The following is a 12721-nucleotide window of genomic DNA, read 5'->3' on the forward strand; positions in this document are numbered from 1 at the left end:
GTCTTCAGAAAAGATTCAATGACATTTTCTTCTCTTCTTAGCTTTGTGTACCCAAAATTACCCTGCGGTTCCATAAGCGCCACCTACTATCAGAAAGGGAATTTTCATTTCTTTCAGTATGCCTGCTGTTTTTGTTTTGTGCAGGTGTCTTATGTAGCATCATTTCACAAATATAAAGTCAGACCATTCTGTTTTTGCTTTCAATTCGAAATTATACAATCTAATTCCAATCAACATCAACTGCTCATGCTACATGTGATCAAAATGCTGTTGTTGCCACTAATTTCAAATGGCTACATTTTTGTTTTGTTTAAGGCCAGTTTACCTGTTATAGAGCAAATAAACAACAAACAAATTTGCTTAAAATCATATGTATTGTCTGCAAAATTATTGCTAGGTACATCCATCGGCTTTCCTCATGCTTAAGCAGCTTGGGGGATTATGTGTGTATGCATGGGGACGAGATGTGTAGATTCTTGTTGTATGCTGCCAGAATTAACCCGCATCTTGTTTGTAGGCTCGACAGGTAGCTGTGGAGCTGGAAGCCAGCCGCCCCTGACAGCGGCATCAATATCACGTCTGGGGGCCACAGGCGGGGAAGAAATTTCTGCTGCACATTTCACAACACCCATTGATACTTTCAGTGGTTGCCATGACAGCAAGTTGCTGGTTTTAATGGAAGTGGTTTTGTTAATAAAAAATTTAGCCGTGGCCATAACATCTCTCCCATGGCGCAGCAGGTCTCCATTGATCAGAGGTTAGAATGCAGTGCTCCACCCCTTTTTTGTGCATTCTTATCAGGGCAAAAGAAGAGCAAATTAAATTATAAGCAGTTGTAAGATTCATGATAAGACACAATCAGAGCACATCTCAGTAGTGCTGTGGCTCTTTCCCTACCCACCAGCATGAAAGAGCAGAAGGTTTTCTGTTTTACGATGGCATGCTTCTTTGATTGATTGTTAGGCTCATGTGCCATATGCATATCCAGAGATCTGTCACTTTGTTTATTTGAAGTAGAACCTGATTATGTCGAAGTTTTTTTTTTCCTTTTTAGACAATGTGATAGAGAAGATGACAGTTCATCTAACTGTCTCATAAGCCCCTTTTGCACCAAAGCATTTTGAGAGCCGGTTCGGAGCCGGGAACCAGTTCTTTGTGTTTCGACAGCAAAAGAACCGGTTCGCGGCCGGGAAAACTGGTTCCAAAGCGGCACCAACTCTTTGCTGGACTAGAACCGTTCTTTTAGCACGTCATGTTTACGTCGGGGGCTGGGGCGGGTTTAGATGTGTTCTAAACATATTTTCTGACCACCGCAAAGCCAGGAGAAACTGCAGAAACACGCAAGCGTTTTTATTTTTTTATTTTTTTATTTGAAACATAAGCAAAGAAGAAAACAGTCACGATATAGAACAAATAAATGGAAATAAAAAAAGACACAAGACAGGGGTACATAACTTATCAGAAAAGATTACATAGCAAACGAAAAGATTAAAAGACTTACATATTTCAATTGTTTTTAAAGTTTTCTTGATACACGAGTTAGAGATTATCCCAAAGCAATGTACTTGCAAGCGTTTCTAGCGACGTGGACAGTGACGTAACGACGTCGTTCCCTGGGCGCTCTAGTGAGTGGAAAAACAAACGGGTTCTGAACGGGTTCACAAGTTGAACCAACTCCGAACCAAATTTGAACCAGCACCAGTTCCGAACCAGTTCTTTTTTCGGTGGAAAAGGGGTTATTGTGCAGGCGGTTTCAAACTGAATGACCAGGGCCCCTCATTGTTTAACAAAATATATTTTAGGGGTGTCAAATGTATGTTAACTTAACATATCCATAATTTCATTTTTCATTGTTTATTGACCTAGTTTTGAACCATAAGAAATAACCAAATCCACACTACAAGCTGATTATATGCTATACAAATCAACTTGAAATGAAGTTGGTATTGGGGTCTTTGACATCAACGTTTGAAAACCCCTTTCATAGCACTTTTAAATATATATATATTTAGTCTTAGAATAAAAACTGTGCTGGTGTAGAGAAAAGTTAGCCAACGTATAGCTTTTAGCTTTTCTTCAAGTTTATGGAGTTTCAGTACATGAGCAAACTTTGCTCAGCAAAGTGTGCATTTTCTTGACAGTGACAGAGTAGCGCTTGCAGTCTGCAATGCTTCTCCTCCCCATCTCCCCTCATTCAAATGTAATAAATAAGGGGGGGGGGGGGGGTATCTGAACACCAATCAGAAGAATACACCTGTTCCCTGTGGGCCACGCTGATGATGTCATCACTCGCCTCTTTCCATCTCTCGGGAAGGCTGCAGTGTCTTCCACAGGGAATCCTGGCATGGAGGTGTGAGACAATGAATCGTCCAGGCAATATTTATCTCACTTATGGCCGTCCAACACATTGCTGCCGAGTAAATCTTGCCCACTCTCTCACAATTCCATGCTGATTTCTGTCCCAACACAAATCCTGTGTGACTAAGAAGACTGGCTCGTCTCGCTCACTACTGTCAGGTTCCATCTCGCCTCTCTGTGGTACTTTATCAGAAGCTGCACAGATCACACAGTGAGTGTTTTGTTGAGTCATGGCTTGGGTGGATGACTTGGCAGACTCTCAGTTGAGTTGATTAGCTGAGTGTTCACAGATACAGCTGCCACACTGCGTGGTAATAAGAACAACATCCCCGAGCCATGCGGCAATATTCTGATTACGACGGTATTCTAGCTATCACAATGTGGTAATTAGAGGATCTGCATGCTTCAATGAGTCTTCACCACCACTCAGCCCCCAAGATATTCCTCATCTCTGGCTGAAGGCTAATAAGCACTGAAGTAGTTAAGAGCCTGAGGAGAAAGGCACTTGTGCTCATGGAAGGACAGGCCCATTTAGGGACCAATTTAGCCCTTCTTTAGGGAAGTTGGCTATCTTCTGGCACAAAGTAAAAACTGAAAAGATCAGCTATGTAATCTTAAAGGGATAGTTTCAGCCAAAAATAATAACTGTTACAATGTACTTGTCATGGAACAGAAGAATGCAGACAAAGGTAGAATCTGAATAGAGTTCATTGCATAACACACAGGAAGTTAGCAGGTGTGTCTCTGGATTCCAGAACTTGACATGTGAATGAGAAGTCATGTGTAGCAGATAGAGATGAGAATTGGCTGGTGGACTGAAGACGATGATACACAGAAGATGAAGGACAGGATGTAGGGGAGCGCTGGGCACAACCTAACGTGGGGTTAAATGTAACACGGACCGTTTACATAGTTCGTCAGGATCAAGCAGGTTGTGTTTACGATATTTTTCTCTCGCTGCCAGAAGACGGTCTCCCGCGAATTTGCGGAAAGTTTTGATAATATTTCGTGAAGATACTGGACAAAGAGTGTTTTGACACCATGAAAGTAAATTTTTTCATCAAAAGTTGTTTTTCAGTTTCTGAGTTGGGTGTATATGCTTCCAAATCTAACTTTATATTGTTACACACAAGTGTTACAACTAACCCCTCTCTCTGTTACAACCAACCCCGTAAGTTGTAACATTTGCACTTCTGTCACTTTCAGAGCCACTGTACGAAAATGGTAAGTCCTAGAAAAAAACTTTAAGTGTTCATTTGTAGCAGAGATGTGTATGTTGCTTGTGTAAAAAACAAAACAAAAAAAAACTTATTCTAACCAAATTATTTTTTAATTAATTGACCCAAAACCAAAATGCGTTAGGTTGTGCTCATGGTACGTGTTCAGGGTAGAATGACGAGACCAGACCACGATGTGTGTGTATGGTGCTGGCATTTATGGAGGAACTGATGAGGCTGATGGCAGACAGGTGTGGTGATTGATGAGTGTGAACAGGTGATAGCCAGAGATGATGATAGGAAACTAATGCTGCGTCCCAATTCACTTACTTATACTATGCCCTAAAAGTATGTACTCTTTTTGTGAGGAAAAAGTACATACTTTTGAGTGTGTAGCAAAAGAGTAGGCAAGCTTTGGGACGTACTATCACGTCATCTTTAACGGACAGCTCTGTCGCGTGCTGCGTGCATCCCATCACCGTAAACTGCCCTGTCAATCATCTTGTCACAGTTAAAATCCTCCATTAAATCTAATTTGATTTCCTACCGTTTCGGAGAGCACGTTCATCTGCCAGTTGTGGGTCTTTCATGCTCTCCTCGTGTTTGCAATTTGAATATAATGATGCATTTAAAACGTAATGGCTAAACGTGTCTTTACAAAAGTTCACAATCCTGCTGCAAATGCAATATAATGTGGACAACATTCAATAAATTCATTTTCGTCAGTTTAGATACTGATAATTAATCACTCAAAGCTCTTTATTTAAACCTCTCTACACAACCGCGGGGACTCCGTATCGACTATGTGTCTGTATTTTTTTAACACTTTTTACTCGTGTTTGTAGTTCTAACCGAATCCTCGTCCAACGCGCAATGGGTTGTGGGCAATATCAGCCGGTAGAGTGTGCATCGATCTACACTTCGGATTCTGACCAGAAAAAGTAGACCATCCGGGTATCTTTGGAACACTCATTTCAACATACTACGATTTGGGACGTACTAATTCTATTTTCGAATACTATTTAGGACGGAGAGTATGCGAATTGGGACGCAGCATAAGCCCTTGTCCACACGGACACAGGTAATTTTTATAACCGAGTTTTTCCTCCTGCGTTTAAAAAAAAAATTCCTGTCCACATGAAAACTCAAAAACACACTATCAAGCACTGTCAAGAGCATGCCACACCAGCAGGCAGCAATATAACGCTAACCGTAAAGCCACTACAGGTTCCGTTAGGTGGATAACGGCGCATCGCGGGCGCACACTCTGACGTCGCAAGGCAAAAAACTCGGTTTTACTGTCTACACGACAACACTGGAACCCTCGTCACCCTGGCAGGGGTTTTCATAAAATTTTGGTTTCAGTGTCCTGATACTGCTTTTCCGTGTGGATGAACGTTCGAACCGCGTAAAAAAACGTCACGGTTGTAAAAATACCCGTGTCCGTGTGGACAAGGCCTTAGTGTGCTGAGATGACTGGTCTGGTGATTGAGAATTGTGACAGTACTCTCGCTTGTGTCATTTATTTCTTCTCTAGAGCATAGAGAAGAATGATTTGAAGAATGTTGTTAACCAAATAGTTTTGGAGAAAATCAAAACAACACACAATATTTCTTAACAGTAATACAAGTGTAAAACAACAATATAAGCAGCTCTAACTGTACCTTCATTAAACAATGGACTGTTTATTAGGGGTGTAACGGTACACAAAAATCACGGTTCGGTAAGTACCTCGGTTTTAAAGTCACGGTTCGGTACGTTTTCGATACAGCAAAAAGAAAGACATGCCATAGAAATTTCCTATTTGTTTAAAGAAAAAATATTTTTAAATAAGTGTGAGTTTTCCTAGATCTTGAAACTTTCAGGTTTATAAATAGGGGTCATCTTTGAAGGATGAACAAATAATGTTTTGGTCATCACATTAAAAATAACATTTAAATATATATTTAGCCTATTATATAATATTTGAATTTTGAAGTGCTGGAAAAAGATGTGTGAAGTACTTGAAAGCATTTCACCATTCCAGCCAAACTGGTTACAGTTAGTGTTACTATATTAAATCCATGGTGAATGTTGCTGGTCTGTGGACGTAAAGTATTACTAGTTCATTCACGGCACAATGTTTCTCCTGGTTTCCATGACAGCGCTGTCTGATCTTATAGAGATCTACGGTTAATAACGTAGAAATGTGAATGCATCTCACTAGATCTCGCAGCGATGTTATTACCTCAGTGGCGAATTCAAATGTTTTCTTTACCGGATCTCTTAGCGCGGTGTGGTAACATTGTTGCTTGATCGAGATCGGCTCGCGCTGCACAGATGTTGCTGGTCCGAACTGATAAACGATCCGTGAAGCACATAACGAGGAGCGCAGTTTCATTCTGCTTTCGTTACCCTTGCCATTTGGATGTTGCGCAACGTTGTGTTGGCCGCGTCAGCACGAATTTTGCCGGCAAGAAAAATGGTCCAAGCAATCGTTCGGTTTGTATGCGTACCGAACCGGAAGCCTCGAACCGAAACGGTTCAATACGAATACATGTACCGTTACACCCCTACTGTTTATGGTGACTGCACTGACAGGGCTTTGCAACACAGACCTGTTTTGACTGACAGTGCTGTGTTAACAGAGTATGAAAGAAGGGACAGCTTAAGTATCACTCTTCTCGCTGAGATAAAGACCACGAAGTCTATACAGTCCCTAAATGTCCACCACTGTGCTCTCATTTGACAACTTGTCAGTCTTTTCGATACAAAGCCTAAGTTCTAATATCACATCACTCAATCAAACATGGCAATGCAGGGATCGGTCTGCTTTGCTACGTAAATTAGATTGTCAGTCCACGCAATCCTCTTCACACATGATTATGCTCAACCTTGTCAGACTTTAATTGCAACCTCTTGATTGCAGGCTAGAGAGATGTGCTACAGTACCTTATTCGTTTAATCAGTGGAAGTAGCACAGGTGTTCAAACGCTGTCCGTAAAGTTTCAGGCTGCCTTCCTTGCTCGTTGCCATCTTTCTTTATGTTGAAAGCTTTAGAGAGGTGCAAAAGGCTCAGGAGAGGGGCATGCTTGATATCTCAATGGCCCTCCTCCATGGGGAGGACTTCATTAGAATCTAATTAGATGTGTGCTACACTTCCATTTGAATGGGAGTCACCGGCATGGAAAAGGGAAGTGTGATTTTCCAGTTGCTGGATGCTTAATGTTGTTTTAATTCTCCTCCCTGTTGCTACCAAATTTCCCTCACATCTGCTGTGTTTGCAATCGATCAGTCTGCTGTTGAGAGTAATAGAGAAATCATCCCAGTGAGAGAGAGAGGCAGGAAAATTCTAGCTCTCCCTTTGTATCTCTTCCCTTATGTTAGCGCTTCCTCATCTGCAATTGGAGGAGCAGTTTTCCTGTGGCGGTTTTTATCCGCATTAATCTCGGTCTTGGTAAAAAACATCCACTTAATGAGTTTTACATGATTGCAATCTGATTCTCTGCTTGCGTGATACACTGTAGACGATAAACAGCTGAACCACGGATGGCCAAAAAGTAGGAAATAAAGATCTCTATCCAGCAGAATGGTTGTTTTAATTTCATCTCTGACACAGGAAGTAAGCACTGAGAGGAAGTCTGTAATGTCCTGTAATGTCCTCCTCTGCTCCTCAGACACGATTCAGTTTGGTCAAATCGTCTTTACCTAATTGTTATGTCACAAATGACTCATTCGCCAATGTGAAATGTGCTTGCTTTGCTCTCAGCAGCTAGAGGTGTGTGATAGATCTGGATAAGTCACTTGGTTGCGGCATCAAACCAAGACTGAATACACAGTCAGTGGACATTGACACTTAAAGATAAATGTCTGTGAGCCTATAACTATTTGATATGTTGTATTCTGCTACATTGTCTTCATTGTCTGCTTTTACTTTTAGTATTAAGACATTTTTGGTAACCCTTTCCAGCTGGAAAAGCTCATTCCATTTCTAAATTGGAACTTATATGGAAATACGAAATTTGGCTTTGGCATAAAAACTTAAGTTAGAGTCAAGGATCCTCTTCCTGTCACATGACTTTTCCCTCAGGTCCGATAAAAGACTCAGTCAGCTGTAAATGAGAATCACACATTCACATCCACCACCCGTCCAGGGAACGAACACCACCAGGAAGTAAAACAAGTCAGGCGTTTGACTTGCTCGAGACAATCAGACAGCACTTACTTGCAAGGTTGGAGTGAACATCAGCCACGTTCACATGAGAGCATATATACCACTTCTATGTTGGCCCACAAAGCAAGACGACACTTGACTACACCTGCTAAACCAGAAAATGTCCCTGCAACCCATTTTTTCATCACATTTGTGGATTATCATATTGTATCAATAGCATTAGTGCATTTCAAACCGAATGTTATTGCAGGCCATGTTAGTGATGAAGCGCCTAGGATATAGATCAAAGAAACGATGCCATGTCCAATTTGAGTAAGAGAGCTGAAGCATTGTATATTACTTGCTCTCCTGCTATTCAGTTTAAGTTTATATCAGATACTGACAGAAACTCAATAGTGTGTTCTGAGTTCTGGCTTAATATTACAGAACACTTTGCTCTCATGTCTTTTCTTTTCTATGAAAGATAAACTGATTTTAAATGTACAAACTAATCATGTTTTGTGTATTTATAGGATGTCATTTGAATCCTAATTGGATTGAAAAACAAGTTGTAGGGTAAGATGGAGTAAGATACCCTCGGGAATAAGATGCCCACATCACCTTTAATTGGGCACTTGACCATAGATGTCAAAATGGTTATATTAAATACATTATATATTACCAACCACATTTACATTTTTACTTTTAATCGGAACATTTTAACCATTTTTGAGGTTGCGTGATCTCATTTTTTACAACTCCAAATTAGAAAAAGTTGGGACATTTTTTTTAAATGCAATACAATTCAGAATCTGTTATTTGACAAAAGTAGCCTACAAAGAAAAGTTTTCCAATGTTTTCACTGAATACATAATTGTATTTTGTAAATATGAACAAATTTCGATTTTGATGGCTGCAACACACCCCAAAAAAGTTGGGACAGAGACATGTTTACCACTGTGTCACGTCACCTTTCCTTTTAATTACACTTTTTGATCATTATGGAGTTGAGGATACTAATTGTTGGAGCTTTGCTAGTGGAATATTTGTCCAATCTTGTTTGATATGAGACAGCCGCTCAACAGTCTGTGGTCATCATTGCCTGATTCTCCTTTTCATGATGGATCATACATTTTCCATAAGAGACATATCTGGACTGCAGTAAACAGGCAGGCACATCCCTTCTATGGTGTAGAGTGTCTAGAAACCACTCGCACGTGCAGAATGAGGCCTGGCATTGTCTTGCTTCCTTGGAAAGATGTAATTTTGTTGGCAGTTTATGTCTCTGTACAATTCAAATATATGCCTCCATGTCAATGCAATGAGGCAAATTACCCACACCGTTTGCAATGATGCACCTCAATACCAGGACACCTGTCGCTGGTGAAAGTTTCGTCTTTTGGACTGAAAATTCGATTCCATTTTTTCCCCAAAACAAGCTGAAACATGGATTCATCTGATTTCCACTTTCTTCTAGACCATCTGAGATGAGCTCAGGCCCAGAGAACTCGCCAGCATCTCCACATAGAACTGATGTAAAGCTTTCTCCTTGTGTAACAGAGATTCAAGTGGCATTTCTTGATGCAACGTCAGACTGTGTCCAGTGAAAATGGTTTTCCAAATGACTCCTGAGCACATGTGGCTGTATTTGACAGAGTAGCATGATGGTATTTTGTGCAATGAGGACTCAAAGGTCACGCAGATTCAACAGAGGTCTCCTGCCTTACCCAACACAGGCTGAGATTTCTCTGGATTCTCTGATAATATTTTGAATGGAAGACGATGAAGCATAAATGCTTTGCAATCTTGCATTGAGAAATGTATTTTTTTTATTTTTTATTATTGTTTGACAAATCTCTCAACATATTTGGCACAAAGTGATGAGCCATAACTCATCTTTGCTTAAAAAGACTGAGAAGCACTTTTACAACCAAACATGATACCCTCAACTATTACCAATTCACCGGCTCATTGTGGACTGTTTCAAAATAGTTGGATAATCTAATTTGGCTAATCTTTTCACTTTTATTTGGTCTCTGTCCCAACTTTTTTGGGGTGTGTTGCAACCATCAAAATCAAAATTTGTTCATATTTACAAAATACAATTAATCAGTTGGTCAGTGAAAACATTGGAAAACGTTTATTTGTATTTTTGTCAGCAAAAAGTTAACAACTAAAATATATTATTATTATTATTATTTTATTTTTTTTTTAAGTGAAAAGTTTAAGTTAGACCCTTGAGGTCCCCAATTGACATGCTGTTGTTGGTGTTTTTACAGTTTAATTCAACAGATATTTGTAACACTTTACAATAAATAAATTACTAAAATTACTTCACTGCATTATAGATAATACTAACAATGAACAATACTTTTACAGCATATTAATCTTAATGTTAATCTCAACGTTTGCTATACATTTTATATGAACAAAAGTTGTATCTGTTAACATTATAGTTAATGCAATGTGAACAACAGCAACATGAACATTGTATTAACATTAACAAAAGTTAATAAATTCTTAACAAATATATTGCTTATTTTTAGTTCATGTTAGTAGATTCATTGTTTACAAATGAGACAGTATTGTAAGTAGTTACCCAATTATTATAATTCATGTCATTATTTAATAATCACATGCATTAGATGTACATTTCAAACAACTCCATAAGTCAATAAAATTGAATATTTTTTTTTCTCAATTCATTGTCTATAACTAATATGCATACTTTTAATTAGAAATATAGGATTTTATTTAACTCATTGATTTATTAGTGTAATTCAGATGACTGGAATTCTGTTATTGAATTTGTCAGTTGTTCATTTATTTAACCATACAGTGAAACATTCATCATCAATTCAGATTCAATATTTTGTTTTATTTAATAACACCACTTTCAATATATAAATAGATAAATATGTAAAACGATCAGATGTATATGTAAGATTAGAGGCAGGGCATCATCATACCCCAGAGTAGTGGTCTAATTTTCTAGTTTTACTAAACAGTTTTAGGTTTGACTAAATAAAGAAATTTAGCAGTAAATGCACATTATTCTTAAAGAGGGCATCTTCCTCCATTTTACCCAACTTATTCTATCTGATTTTATTGGTTTATACATGAACATTAAGACATTTTTTTGTTTGTTAAATTTTACAGGCATGCTGATCACGATTCTGATGGCCATATCAGCTTCAAGGACTTTGAAAATGTCATCAGCTATGGTTTGGCGAACACTGCAGCTCTACAGGAGCCACAAAATAATAGTTTCTGATTTTTTCTGAATACATACAACTAGATTCACCCTAAAACAACATGTATTCTCAACCCAGTGAGTTTTTATTCCCTACTTTTTGTTTTTAATTTAAAGCTTTGGCAGTCAGGTGTTCACACGGACACAATAGATAACTGTTAGCAATTTAGAGAACACCGTTTGGCCTTGCTTCTTGAAAGGAAGAGTAACTTAAGATTCTTGACACTTGGGTTTGATGATGAGTTTTGATGTTGTATCGATCCAGTTGGACCGAGGCTGCACCGTGTGATATAGAAGCACACATTTCTATTGCACAGTTGACTTACAAACCACATTAAATTTAACCCAACCTCTCAGGGCCTACTTCCCTGTATCTGGGAACAATATTCCCTTCCCAGGCTTCTGATATTTTGCACTCTGTGCCTCTTAAAATCACCTCTGTGACTTCTGTAAATCTATGTTATGGCACGTAGAGAGTCGGATCTTTAAAATTCTCCTCCATTGTTCAATTTTCACCTGCAAAATAAACAGATTGCTGTAAAATTGAATATTAACTATCACATTCAGGTTCTGTTTTTTTTTGCAAAACTTACTGCTAGAGACATATTTAAAAGCCCAAGCGCACTCGTTCAAGGAGGATTTTATGCAAGTCTTCTTGTTGTTACAAGCGATTATGGAACTGTAAATACTTATTTGTGTTTCGAGAGATTTGCTGCACTCCCATCTGAATAAAGATTAATTTGTTTTTGTAATCAGTCCTGAGTCTTCATCTGTATGACATGACGCTCACTCTATCCACAATCCATCAGGGGGCTCAGGAGGCATCATGTAAGGAAATGGCCTTGGAGAAAAATAATAAAATACAGTTTTAATCAAATACGTGCTTAATCCACTCATAGGTTCATTTTCGGGAAAGGCCCGCTGTTCAAATATAAACAGAGAGGCGCTAGTTTAATCTTCACCTTCCAATTTGAAACTCGATTAAATGAATCCCCCAGTTTAGTTGTCATATTGTGCCATGGAAGAGAGCGTGTGACACCGTGAGCCAAACCCGTGTGAGAAAAGGTAGCACTGTTTTTGCGACGTGGCTTCGATCTAAGCCTTGCCATCAATGCTAAGAACCGTAGATTAACACATTGTGTGCCTGTTGTTTATGCCAGCCGTTTGAGGGAATAGACCATGTTCCTTTGTATTCTCTGTAGCTTTTCTGTCTGCAGATGAGCACAGCTTTCCCTTTTCTCATGGTTTTTCATGCCATGGAGCTGCTATGAGCTGATAATGAGAAAAATAATTCAACAATTGACAGTTGTGGACAAGACCAAGCAAATATGAAATGCACCATCCACTTACCCAGGGAGGAAATGCATAATAAAAGGATTTAACTGTGTGGAGAAAACACAAATGAACTGAAAGAGGGTTTTTCCTGTAATTCAGTGCTGGTTATTAAAGCTGCAGTCCGGCGTTTTCCGTCTTTGTTGCCATCTCTGTTAGAAATCTGTAATTGCAGTCATTCGCGGAATTATCAACTTTACGTGAGTTGTACTTCAACACCCTCGACACGGCACAGCGTGGATGAACACAATGTTTGAGGAGACTGTGAGGCTGTCAGTCACCGCTCCGGTGTGGACACTGGCATTCAGAATCATAGATTATTATTTTTGGAAGTATGACCAACATAAGAATTTCACCAAAAAATGTCATCTGAACTAGTAAGAAACATCCACTTTTTTTTTCTGGTTCTGACATTGCACTAAATCACGC

At 39.1% G+C, this 12721-nt stretch overlaps 1 protein-coding gene across 1 annotated transcript in view; it reads left to right on the forward strand.

The window, feature by feature from the left end:
- Positions 1-12116, forward strand: part of efcab11 (EF-hand calcium binding domain 11) — a 60542-nt gene extending 48426 nt beyond the window's left edge. The window contains 2 exon segments of the mRNA XM_089120247.1: positions 10867-10940; positions 10943-12116. Of these exon segments, the coding sequence (XP_088976373.1) occupies positions 10867-10940; positions 10943-10971 (103 nt within the window). The 3' untranslated portion in view covers positions 10972-12116.
- The last annotated feature ends 605 nt before the right edge of the window (positions 12117-12721 follow it).

The sequence above is a fragment of the Pimephales promelas genome, chromosome 15 (assembly GCF_988280905.1).
Source record: "Pimephales promelas chromosome 15, fPimPro1.hap1.1, whole genome shotgun sequence".
NCBI classification, from domain to species: domain Eukaryota; kingdom Metazoa; phylum Chordata; class Actinopteri; order Cypriniformes; family Leuciscidae; genus Pimephales; species Pimephales promelas.